Consider the following 12,836-nt stretch of genomic DNA (forward strand, 5'->3'; position numbering starts at 1 on the left):
AAACTTCACCTTACTTGGTGTTTTTATGGTCTATTGGTATCATAACTGACTCATGCACGCACACACACACACACACACACACACGTACACTCAGCACTATTTTCACTGTCATCACATGAGTGTTTCCGTGTTTGTAGTCAAACTATGTAGGAAGTTCATGGCCTCATGGCCTTTGCAGCAGCTACGAGTAACACCAACATGCTCCATGTCTGTAGAAAATGTGCTGGCTAAGCTTTTAGGCTGGGTAGAGTGGCATGAGCTGTTAGGGTGTTGCTAGGTGGTTGCTAGGGCATTGCAGGTGACTTCTGAGACATCTGCCTGGTGCTTGGTTGCTCGCGTGTTAGCGATCCCATATACGACGTGGGACTTACAGTAATCACCAGTTTCGTGAAAGCTCAAATACATCAGAGTTGGGGCTAAATAACGAAAGAAAAGGCAAACACACCCTTGCCTCAGGTTAGCCTAAATATTTGATTCAAAGTAATGCAATGTTAATTTAATGGTTACAGTGCTTTATTGATAATGCAAAAGTACGCAATTATGTACTTTTTTCTCTCATTTTACGATTCGAGTGTATCATAGCCATCAGTGTTTTGCTAGCTCATCATTTGTTAGCTAGGTGAGTTAGCATTACTTCTCTAGCTAACATGGTTCTCTGTGTGTTTTTGTTCATATTTTTTGATGCCCACATGTTTGTATTTGGTATGAAAACAGTAGCACAGCTGAAGCTATGACAGTGAAGGCGTGTTCAGGCAGAGAGAGAAGCTCATGTTTGGCTTGTGTGAATTTGACTGCTGGACTGCTTGTGTTTACTCAGACAGCCAGCGTGCAGCTTAGATGCCAGCTCCAAGCTAAATGAAGCTGGAAGACGGACTGTCACCAGGCTCACTCAGTGTTTACATCCTGTCACTGCACCCTCTCCCTCTGCTTGCCTTTGTCCGAACACGGTCTGATTGATGCGAAGACAACCTAACTACTGCCAGTGCAGTGCTTAAGGGCCGACTGATTCTCTCAAGTCTATCACATTATGTTTTTAGTTGCTGTCATCGTTCACACTGGTGAAAACTCTTCTGAACATGAATCCAGTGAAGCTAATATGAGCCTCCAGCAGTCTGAGTGCCTCACATCAAGCTTCTAAAGTGAAACTACCACTCAGCAAGGAAACAGCATCTGGGGAAACACAAATAAAATTATGGTAACTTTGGAAAAAAAAAAAAAAAAAACAAGTTGGTTTGACTCATTATCTTGTGCTGAAATTAAGAGCGCATCATCTCCCATCTCTTACTGTACATCAGAGTTGGACCAGGAAGTGATCATATCATGTCCAGTATGAAGAGGAGGAACGCAGACAATGAATAAATCCAAACCCATCTATCAGCAACTCTAAGGTTTTTATTTCTGCAAAAAAACGCAGAAATAAATCAAGTGAAAGCAGGGTTTCTGTGTGTATTTCTGCATATGCGTGAGCGAGCGTGCGCACCACCTTCACATACCTCTTCTTGCGCACTTTCCTTGAAACATCCCATGATGCATCAGTCATGTGCTCGGCAGGACCCGGCGGTTTCGCGCTGTCGTCTGCTACATCTGTGACCTCCTGACAAGCATTTCTTCTAATCAGGTCATTCAGAGTATTTTTGGATGTTCATCTACTGTACTGGTCGGCCGCCAAACTCTCAGGTGAAATTCTGGGCAGCTGCACTGAATGAGGTTTGTGAGGTTTGAGAGCACGTCGAGACAAAACCCAAACACCATTTCTGATGCAAACCAGTCACCTCAGGCGCCATGCACTGGGAACACTGTAAGTCACTGTTTGCATAACAAAGGCAAAGTGAAAGGGTGCTGTGTTAATTTCGGTATGTGTATACTTCTGTTTTCTGTGTTTCCTCAGGTTTCTGCTAAAACACTCAGTAATGAATAAAGGCTTTTAAAATGTGTTTTACTACACAGGACTTCTGAGTGCAGTATTTTTGTGCATTTACACACACCAAGCCACTTTAGTTTCATTACACACACGCTGACAAATCTAGAAACACACCATGGCGTGCAAGTCCTTTGGCTGGGTTGCCACATTAAGGTCGAAATAAGAGAGCAAGTAAACATCTGCGCAGTATAAACCCAGAAAGAAAACACAGTGAACCAGGTGCAAAATGATATGAAACTGTGTGTTCTTGCCTTGAATCCTGGGAAGGACTAGGCCATTTGGTATTGATTACAGTGAAAGTGGTACACTTGGAACATATATTCTCATGGTTATTTTCAAGTGTAACTTCCGGTTAGTCTGCAGCCATGCGAGCACCTCTATGAGGCTCCACCTGAGCAAAATACTAATCGGAGCTTGCAGGCATGCTCACAGTGGCACTGGTGTTTTAGCAAGTGTAATGTTTACCATGTTCACCACCTTAGTTTAGCACGTTAGCATGCTAACATTTGCTAATCAGCACTAAACACAAAACACATCTGAGGCTGTTGTAAACAAAGGTATTCGACAGGTTTGAATTTTGACCTGGAGTCCGGAGGGGGGTGTGACTGTCTGTACCAAGTTTCATGATCTAAAAGTTGCTGAGACATTTCACTTAAATGTTGAAAATCAAGATGCATCATCTAGGAACCATGAGCGTCTGCACCAAACTCTGAGACAATCCATCTTGTAGAGCCATGTCGCCCTTTTCCTTCAGCCCCTTCATGCTGATAAACTCGCAGTCTGAGAGGAGAGCAGCACCGATGGGTTTGGAGAGTTTTTCCTGATAGGTGACAGAGAGAACAAAGAATATAGAGAACAGTGTTTTCTATTCTCCGATGGCTTCGGAAGTTGTTGTGTCACGCACCAGGACATTCAAAGTAGAGAAATGGAGCATGCTGTGAACACATACTTTGCATACAAGCCTGACAAATATGCAAAAACAGGAGAAATCAGGACAGAAGGCAAATAGTTTTTGGTGCCAGTGTAGTTTGGTGGATCATTTTGAAAAGAAGCCTTATTTGCCAGAGGCTGAGTCCGATTTTCTTCTGTCATGCCACCTTCTGTGTGTCACTCAGTCAGTGATGAGGCACAGAGGGCAGGCCTTTGTCTCATCATTACCTCCCCCCTCTCTCTGTAATAACACTTACACAGCCTCTAAGCCACCCCCACACTGTAAGAAGGGAGGGGGGAGAGAGAGGAACCAAGGTAACCGACATACATTGACAAGCAACCTACAGTCACACACGCTCAGAGGGCAGAGGGAGGATCAGAAGAAACACTCGCTCACAGACATCCACAGACACGCACACAGAGGGTTTCAGGGGACCGATCTGGCTTCTGATGAGCGTTTACTTCCTGTCATCTGAGAGGAAAGTAAACTTGGAGCAGAGGAGAGGATCTGTGCAGCACAGGAGAGGACTCAGTGGTCAAAGGAGACTGTTGCTGCCCCTGTCTGGGATTCACACACAGATATTTTCTTTTTGCCGGTGAGTGTTGGGGTGATCGGTCGAGTGATGATGTGCTTTTCCTCCCTCCCTCCCTCCTTCCCTCCCTCCCCCTGTGTTTCAAGTCTATTTATACAAATAGTGACTTTGGAAATATGCTAGTTGGGTGGTTCACTTTCACGGCGCTTGTTTTAGATGCAACTGAGACAGAAGAGTGAGGATCAACACTTGCATTTGTGCTCAGTCCAGTGAATGCAGCGCAGTGTGCCTCAGACAGAGAGTGACAGGGCAGAAACCTGTTTAAAGGGCATAGTGGCACCTCCTTAAGTCAATAATCAACAGAAGCCTTTGGTAGACCACAGGCAAACAAGAAATAAGGATCATCTCAGGAAGACTGGAAAGAAAAATTAAAAACATTTCAAAGACGTACAGACCAGCAAACAATATCCTATGCTGGAAAAAGGCCATATTAATGAAGCACAGTCACATTGTCGGGTGTCCACGTGCCACAGGAGCCCCATCTCTTTGGACTCATTCGTATAGTCTGCTTTTTGCATGTTTTCAGGAAGTTAGCATGTTATCCCCCATGACCACAATTTTTCATGCAAATCACATGCAGAGTATTGACAGGAAATTTTCTACCACGTCATAATTTGGTGTTTGTATGTTATACATGAATATAAAGAGAGCAGGCAAACAAAGGTGTGTTATGGGCTTGGACAGCTGGACATGCCTCATTCTTAAAGGGCCAGTCTCTTTCAGTGTATCCAGACATGCAGATAGTTCAGTTTTGATTTCCCAGGATTTGAGAATAACTGTGTGTAAGGTTTCTGCCACCGCCCAGATACAATGGAGGCGAATGGCAATTCAACTTGTTTTTCCAGAAATAATGTCCCTGTTACTGGCTATAGACAAGTTTCACTCTAACTACCTGCTAACTACTCCAAAACCAACCAAAGAGTAGAGAGTAACAGGGACGTTGTGTCCAGAAAAAGATGTTTTCTGTTCCTTTTTAATGTGATAATTTAGTGCTTCGGTGAAAGACCAAAGCCTCACAGGCTGATACGTCAAAACCTGCACAGTAAACCCACGAACCACCTGCATAGTAACAGTAGATAACACGAGAGGTAAGAGAGGAAAGAAGCTGTTTTTGCAATCTTTTGAACCAACCCTTCAAGGATGAGGTATGTCCAGTTGTGCTTATCTCCATATTAACCCAGTGAAAACAAGAGTAACAATAGGACTGGCGTATGCTTTATGACAGGTAGGCTGGAAAAGCAAACTATATAACGGTAAGTGCTTCTGTGTAAGAACAGGTGAGGCAGAGTTTCTCATTATCAGCCACAGAGAAAAGGGAGTCATTCTGAGCCAGTGACCCCATTAGGCACAGGCCATCCAATGATGCTTAAAAAGCTCTCGGGGTGCAGTGGGAGTCCCAGGCCCTGGGCCCATCATGATCCCCCCTTGGTTTCAGCCCAGGCCCGGCCGGAAGCAGGTTATTCTCGTCCCGCATTGTGCTGCCGAGCTATTCTGACGCCGTCCATTGTGTCCGAACGCTTTCCATGACCCTCAGCGATTTCAGTGGGTCTGCACCTTAAACCCCTCCATTATGGACTGGCTTGCATTGCCACATTTGCTGCGTTGGCTTTTGCATTCAGCCGCACTCCCCCCGCCCCTCCCCTCCGCCCCACCCACTAACTTTTGACTTTTCAGCGAACTTTACTACTACTGTTGTCATATGCCAAGTTCAGATCCAACCACAAAAGACTCAGTTTACCGTGCTCTCATTCTGTTTTGAAAGAGTAAATGTTTTTTTGTTTTTTTGTTTTTTTTACCTTTACATATTTGCAAAGCATGACCTCAGAGCAGGAAAAGGCCAACAGTATGTCACACTCTGCTTCCAAATAGGGAAGACGTTAGCCAAGAAGACGTTAAGAAAACACGTCTTTTTACATTTCCACTTCCACCTTTTGACAGTAAAAGGAAGCAGAGGTTCCACTTGTGTTTCAACAAAGCATCCATCCAACTTTGCCACAGCAGTAATTGTGCTCTCTGCCCTCACAGCTTTAGGACGACAGCCTCATGGGTGAAAGATGAGTCTCCGGCTGCCGGGTGACTCTGAGCATGATGGAGGGCGTTTCCCAGCAGACTCAGTGACTCCCACCGACGCCTGTGCCTCCTGCTGAATGTGGAAAGCCTAGGATGGAAGACCCACCAAGCGCTGCTCTGCGTCACCGGAACAACACTCTCAGCCTCCAAAACCTCAGTCGCCTCGCCGCCTCCTTCGCACGCAACAGCTGCTTCACCAGCCAGACGGGGACCACCGCCACCGGGTGACAAGATTTCAGGATGTTTCTGAATTTCCGCCGGATGCGAAAATGCCAGTGTGTGCAGCTGATGACCACCTGCCTGGTGCTGTCAGTGGTGATGGTTTGCTGGGAGCAGATGGACAACAGCGTCGTCAGCCACGTCAAGTCTTACTCCTTCCGCTACCTGGTCAACCGCTTCACCTACATCAACAAGAGCCTCACCATCCCGCGTGAGCAGGCCAGAAGCTTCAGCAACTTCCGCTACCTGCTGGACCACCCGGACAAGTGCGCCAACAAGGACGTCCTCCTCCTCCTGTTTGTCAAAACCTCCCCACAGAACATTGAGAGGCGAAACGCCATCAGGTCCACCTGGGGTAATGAGACCTACATCCAAACCGTGCTGGGAGTGACAGTGAAGGTGGTGTTCGCCTTAGGAGCACCTCAGACCAAGAAGGAGGAGCGGTCATGGAGCAGGAGGACCAGGGCTGGTTTTCAGGAGCAGCTCATCCGCGAGGATCGCCTCCACGGCGATTTGATCCAACAGGACTTTCTTGACTCCTTCCACAACCTGACCCTGAAGCTGATCCTGCAGTTCCACTGGATGCACAGCCGCTGCGCACACGCCCGCTTCCTCATGACTGCTGACGACGACATCTTCGTCCACATGCCCAACCTGGTGACCTACCTGCAGGACGTGAGCAGCAGAGGCATCACAGACTTTTGGATTGGCCGGGTGCACAGAGGGGCGCCACCAATCCGCAGCAAAGACAGTAAGTACTATGTGCCCTTCGAGATGTACCAGTGGTTGTCGTACCCTGACTACACCGCCGGGGCCGGGTATGTCGTCTCCAGGGACGTTGCAGAGAAAGTCTACGAAGCCACGCTGACCCTGAACGCCTCTCTTTACATAGACGACGTGTTTATGGGCATCTGCGCCAACGCCGTTGGTGTGTCACCGCAGGAGCACATCTATTTCTCAGGCGAGGGCAAAGCGCCCTACCACCTGTGCATCTATGACCAGATGATGACCTCACATGGTCACGTGGAGGACATCTATGAGGTGTGGAAGGCAGCGACCCACCCACAGGTGAAACAGAGGACCTCTGGGCTCATAGGGAGGCTGTACTGCACAGTAGTGAAAATGTCTCTCCTTTGTAATCCTTACTATTTTAACACCTACCCTTGCAAAGCAGCCTTTTTGTAATGTTACTTCAGGTTTGAGCGTGCGGCAGAGAGCGAGGGAGTGTGTCATAGGTCAAAACGTAAGGAGGATCATCGCTGCGAATATTACCTCAGTCCTTTCAGTCGGACACCCATGTCTAAACACTGGAGTGGTTCATGTTTGTCACTGTTAGTGTGAGATCACCAACACGTCGATGACCCGGAGTTTAATGATGTGATAACACTTGCTTTGCGTTGACAACAGAATGTTTTAAAAAGTAGGTCCCACCGCGCTCACCAAATTTAACTTGATGAACTCATTTATTTTCAGCCTCCAGTTGAGTGTACTTCCACTTCCTCTTGAAGTTTGCAACCTTCTATTACTGTACTGTATTACGAAAGTGTTTTTCATAACTTTTTTAATAATAATATACTGTTACATTCTCTTAACACAAGGTGAGCTATCTCACTTAACCTAAATAAACAGACCTGTTAAAGCCTTTTAAAACTACTGAGGGACCTGAAGGAGGTCTTACGTTGTGGGTGTTGCTGATGTGTGGGTCAGTGTAAAAACGATATACTGTAGGTCAATAATGTGTCAAATCTCAACGTGTCTCCATGTCATGAAGTGCAAAATTCCTCACGGTGAAGTAGAACAGATGTGTAACTGCAAAGACTTCACCGACAGCTCCCACGCTGAGATAATAATGAAGTCATGAGCAACAAAGTGCTACAAATTTACGGTTTTGTTGTCATAAGGTCCTTTTTTTGTAACTGAATTTGTGCAAAATGTTTTTTAATTAATGAATAAAACCTCCAAAGTTAGAGTCAAGTGTTTTTATTATTATTGTTGTTAGTGGCAGTCATCAATAAAAAGTCATGTTAGTCCAGCAGTTGAGGATTTCACTGCTTCCACTGCACAACTCTTAGGACTGTTACAGCCTCGGGGGCACCAGAACATGTAAGAACATCACAACATGTCTTCAAAGTTTCATTACTTTGGTTAAAGAAAAAAAAAATGTAAAAAAGGAAACACAAGTCACTTCCTCAGGTTTCGCTTTGGCTGAGAGATAGTTCAACACATAAGTAAAACTACAATTTCTTGTTTTTACACAAACACTTTCCTGCTCTTCTGTCTGTGCTTCTAGCTGGTTAGCATAGCTTAGCACGTGACTGGAAACAGCTCACCTGCCTGATCCAAAGGTAACAAAATCCACCTGCCTCTAAAAGCCAATAATAAAAAAGTTACATCTCATTTGTTCAATCTGCACAAAAGGCAAAAATGACACACTGTGGTTTTCTGTGCATTTCCACAAATATCCAGCTATTCCTTTAATCTGGATATTTTTCTGAAGAGCACATTTTCAAGGTTCAAGCTTTTGTTTCCAGTAACTTGTGCAAGTTTTTAAAGCAAAATGTCATTTTCCTGGCACAGTGAGCCAAATGTAACATTACAATGAGCATAACAAAAACCGCTTCTACAAAATTAGAAAAAAAACTCAAGATAAAAAAAAACTACTCTTGACTGTTGAAAACAGTCATGACTTAAGTTTCAACACCTTGACCACATCCAGTTTAGGAACCACAGTGCTGCATACGCGCACCACATGCATGCCAAGCAACGCTCTGAACACACTGACACCAGTTCCGGCACAATCCAGCCTGAGGCCTCACTGTGGCCCACCACGTGTTCGCTCTCCCTCCCCGCAGCGGCAGCTTGCAGAGCGGGTGTCAGGGGCCACGCCGGCCTCGGGGCGGTGGAAGCGCAAACGTCTTGCATTAAAAAATGCAAAAATTCTGCTTCATTCATCTCTGTAAGACGAGGAATGGGCTCTGCCTGAGTGGGCGCACTGGAACACTGCTACGATTTAGATTTTTGCGCCTGACATGTGATACGCGGGGCCAAAAATACCCCCGACGTCAGCCAGAAAGTCCGCGGCGATCTCAGAGGGTCTGATCCGCGGAGGCATGTGGCACGCCGCTAACAGTCAGGCTGGTCCTGTGTCAGCGCTCAGGATAAATGTCATGAACCATCGCAGACAAACAAAACTGGCGGTCATTCTCCAGCTGTGTGACTAATCAGATCCGGGCGCAGGAAACATCTCGTTCTACTTCAGACTTGCTTTTTGTGTTCACCTGCGTTGCTCAGTCTCTGCAGAGTTGCAGCAGCTTTCTGGTTTCCTCTCTGACGATGCTGGGCTTTGTCTTTGAGGTATATGATCAGATCAATCAAATATCAAATATATGTCAGATTAAGCATGATCGGGGTAAACTGATGTTTAAAGTGTTGACCACTATTGGTTGTGGTATGTGAGGCCACGTAGGGTCAGATCAAGAAAAGATAAACCAGGGGTGGTAATGTTTGAGGGGTTATTAGGACTAAATTTACTATAGAGTAGACACAGATTGTCACAAAGGAGAACATTCCTCAGTGGGACGATGGCCAGAGCATGATCTGGTCTTTAAAAGATATGGGTGGAGTAAGACAAAACGTCATGCTGTATATTGTGTTGTCTGTATGTTAAGGGCAGAGTCTTCTGATCTGACCCTGAAGCTCTCTCAGATGGCCGGCATCTGATCTGATACTGCTTGTTAATAACGGTCTCTTCAACTCAAGCTTGTATCAGCGGAGTTCTTCCAACATCATCATCATACCAGTGCTCAGCAGGACCTGGCTGATAAACTTCCTCTTCTCACGTCGCCCTCCCCTCACTTCACCTCGGCCCACTGTGCCTTGTCTATATGTTTATTTATGGCACCTCCTCCTGAAACGCGATGTCGCCTGGATTAGCTGTTCTCTAAACAGCTGCTCTGTTTCCACGGCAACACATAAAGGAGAATAATTCACACAAAGGATTAAGACGGGCCTAAAAACACAACCGGCTGCCTGCATCTGTTCCCCAAACTGCTCCAGCTGCCGGTTTTTGAACATGCCTTTGGGCTGTTATTAAGACATGGACTTACAGAGGGTGAATATGCACTTACGCTCATTTAAATGGGAAAATCTGATAATGTCATCTCACATCATGTGAGCTGTTTAGTCTAATTTCCCTTGGGGGCAGAAACTAGTTTGTCATTTTTAGATTTACTCAAGTGATCATTTGTGGGAATCAGCCCACGAGGATTCAGCCGCTGACTTTCGTCATCAGAACAATGACAGCCATCTTTAGTCATTTCCCAAGAGGTGGCATTGCAAAATAATTGCGTTCCAAAGTTAACATGCTAAATATAATTGCAGACTGTGTTGGTCAGTGCACCAGCTGAGCCCCACAGGCAAGCTATTACCATAGCTTATGAAAAAATAATTACTCTCTTCGGAAACTGGCAAAATGTAACCTTAGGCCAAATATAGCAAGCACCAAAGAGGATTTACCAATGTGGCAAAATCTGTTTGCCCACAAATGTCCTGATTAGAGAGAATAAGCTTGCTCAAGATGAACACACTTCCTGCGTTTTTAATACCGTTGACGGATGTTGCCAAATTTGCATCCGAGCGGCATCTTTGCCAATACAGGTAAGATGTTTACGCAAGTTATCTAACGAGGCTCAGAGGATCTTATGTAAACAGGGAAATTCCAGTAACTTAAAAGAAAAAGTTCTACGTTATGGAAGGCACTTGATTGCTGTCTTGCCGAGAGAAGATTGATGCCACTCTCACAACTAAACGCTAAATATGACGCCGCAGCCGTGGACAGAGCCGGGCTGGCTGGCTGTGTGCTAAGCTAGGCTAACTGCCTGCCAGCTCCTGCATGCAGATATGAGATCTAACTCAAAGTGAAGCAAATAAGCAGGTTTTCTCTGAAGTGTCAAACTATTCACTGAAAGAACAAGCTGATGTAGAAGTAAAGTAAAATCATCCGTCTTGTGTATATTAGCCAGCACAGGTACACTGACCACGTACAGGACATGAGCGGGATGATGATGATGGATCAAGGACTTCAGGTTTACTGACACAGGACTCTCGTTTTGTTCGTTAGAAGACTAGAAGAGAGTGGAAGAAGACGCTCCAAATGATTTTAATGTTTCAAATACCCTGGGCACAAGATTTAGGTTCATTTTAAACTGGAGTAAAGTCTTTCTTTCCACTCCTGACTCCCATATGGACAGATTAAACACGCAGCTGTCGTAGCTTAGCATAAAAACTGGAAACATGGAGAAAGAGCAAGTCTGGCTCTGTCCTGCAGTAACAAAAGCCCGCCTACCAGCGCCTCCCTGTCACACACTGTGCATTTAAACGGCAAAGCAACAAGTGACCCGTGCTTGTCTGAAATTAACTGAGATTAGAAGAAAGAGGTGGAACAGGTTTATTCTATGCTACTGGCTTTGCAAGACAAGGGTGTGGACCAGCTTGCAAAACTCATTTTGAAGCCAAAACAGGCCAAAAAAAATGAGCCCTAATGCAAAACTAGCTGCAATGTCATGCCGTGGAGCTTAAATTGTGGTTTGTAAATTAGTTTTCAGAGGAACATGTGGGTCTCTATGCATATCTGACTGGGTGTCTATATTTTAACTGTTATTACTTACGACATGGCAACCACAGACAGGAAATGTAAACATCTTACTGGCACTCATCGTTTTGCCAGTTAGTTTGTAGGCTCGCACCTCTTTAAACATTTATTCTTAGACAAGGAAATGTTGTAAGCATAAAACTGAAGGAACTTCTTAGTCACACTGTGCAACTTTTGAAAGATTTAATGATCGGATTTGCTTTTGATTAATATCTAATAATTTGCAAATCCGATTATTAAATCTTGCACTGAAATGATCAGAAAATCCTCAGAATTTCGCCACATTCTAACAGTCGCTGCTGTGAAACGTGACGGCATTACAGCAATGCAGCCGACCCATGAAGCAACACCAAAATGACAAACGTTACCTGCGTGTGTTCATCCTTAATGGAGACTTTATGGTTGTACAATTTGCAGTTGTCCTAACTTTGAGACGTTAGTCAAGACCGGACATTGCAGAGAAAAACACACACACTGACTTCCTGTCTGACTCATGAATGCCATGTACATCAGGGCTGTGAGAGCTACTTAGATGCAGTTTTTATTCAAAACGTTTCGTATCATTTCTGCTTCGGTTGATTAACTATTTGCCATCACCATATCTGCTGTACGTTAACAGTTACAAAATGACTCAAGTGATGTCACTTGAGTCAGCACTGGCTGGGGCTGAAGACTACAAGTCTGAAAAGGGCACACGCTAACCAGACCTCTGTAGCCTCTCCTCATCTCTTTTTGAGGCTTTTTTTGTTTTGCATAATTCTGACACACTGATAAAATGTGTGTAAAATGATCTTTGAGTGGCAGTACCTGTAAAAAACTTTAAGTGGTATTAACCTCTGGCTGTTTACTGAACAATTGTAAATAAAGCTTTATGCAGACTTCCATACTTTCTCAGAGACATCACATCTATAATTTATTCATTTTTGAATTCAGTCCATCAAAAAAGGAATAAAAAATCTCATATTTAGAAATCACATTTAGTATCAGGATACAAGCTTCAGGTTTTTCACCCACTGTGTCAAAGCGAGGAATATAATGTCTTATGAATCGCAGAGCTTTTCTTCTCCAGGAGGAAAATGTATTATCCAGTCATAAGAATTGTGATGCATGTATGGAAAAGTTGAGATTTTTAAGTATGTTTCACACTTAATCTCTTAAACACTGTCAGTGAATCAAGACCTTCTGCAGCATCAAATGTACTCTCCCCACTTTGGCTGATTTTGTCAAGAAATTAACTTGTCTCTTCCCCACAGCTTTGAAGTCTGCTGGCTTGCCAGTAGGTGGCACCATGTCACAGATCTTCCTCAGCTGTACCCACTGACTGTCCCTGCTGCTTTAAGCGCTACACGTGCTCCAACACAGCCATGTTGAAAGAAGTGTCAGTTGCTTACCCATGTTCATTTCTTCCTGATTGCATCCATCTTTAGAACACTTCACACCAGCGCTGGCCCAA

General features: G+C 44.8%; 1 protein-coding gene across 1 annotated transcript; it reads left to right on the top strand.

The window, feature by feature from the left end:
• Window positions 1–3,202: 3,202 nt before the first annotated feature.
• Window positions 3,203–7,702, top strand: LOC121615274 (lactosylceramide 1,3-N-acetyl-beta-D-glucosaminyltransferase A-like). The gene is made up of 2 exons (XM_041949553.1): window positions 3,203–3,447; window positions 5,470–7,702. Exon 2 carries the CDS (start codon window positions 5,755–5,757, stop codon window positions 6,916–6,918), a length of 1,164 nt encoding a protein of 387 aa, XP_041805487.1. The 5' UTR covers window positions 3,203–3,447; window positions 5,470–5,754; the 3' UTR covers window positions 6,919–7,702.
• The last annotated feature ends 5,134 nt before the right edge of the window (window positions 7,703–12,836 follow it).

The sequence above is a fragment of the Chelmon rostratus genome, chromosome 12 (genome assembly GCF_017976325.1).
Source record: "Chelmon rostratus isolate fCheRos1 chromosome 12, fCheRos1.pri, whole genome shotgun sequence".
Lineage (NCBI taxonomy): Eukaryota > Metazoa > Chordata > Actinopteri > Chaetodontiformes > Chaetodontidae > Chelmon > Chelmon rostratus.

Bases quoted from the DNA above. Each gene is read 5' to 3' on its own strand.
- LOC121615274 (XM_041949553.1), top strand. From the start codon at position 5,755: ATGTTTCTGAATTTCCGCCGGATGCGAAAATGCCAGTGTGTGCAGCTG.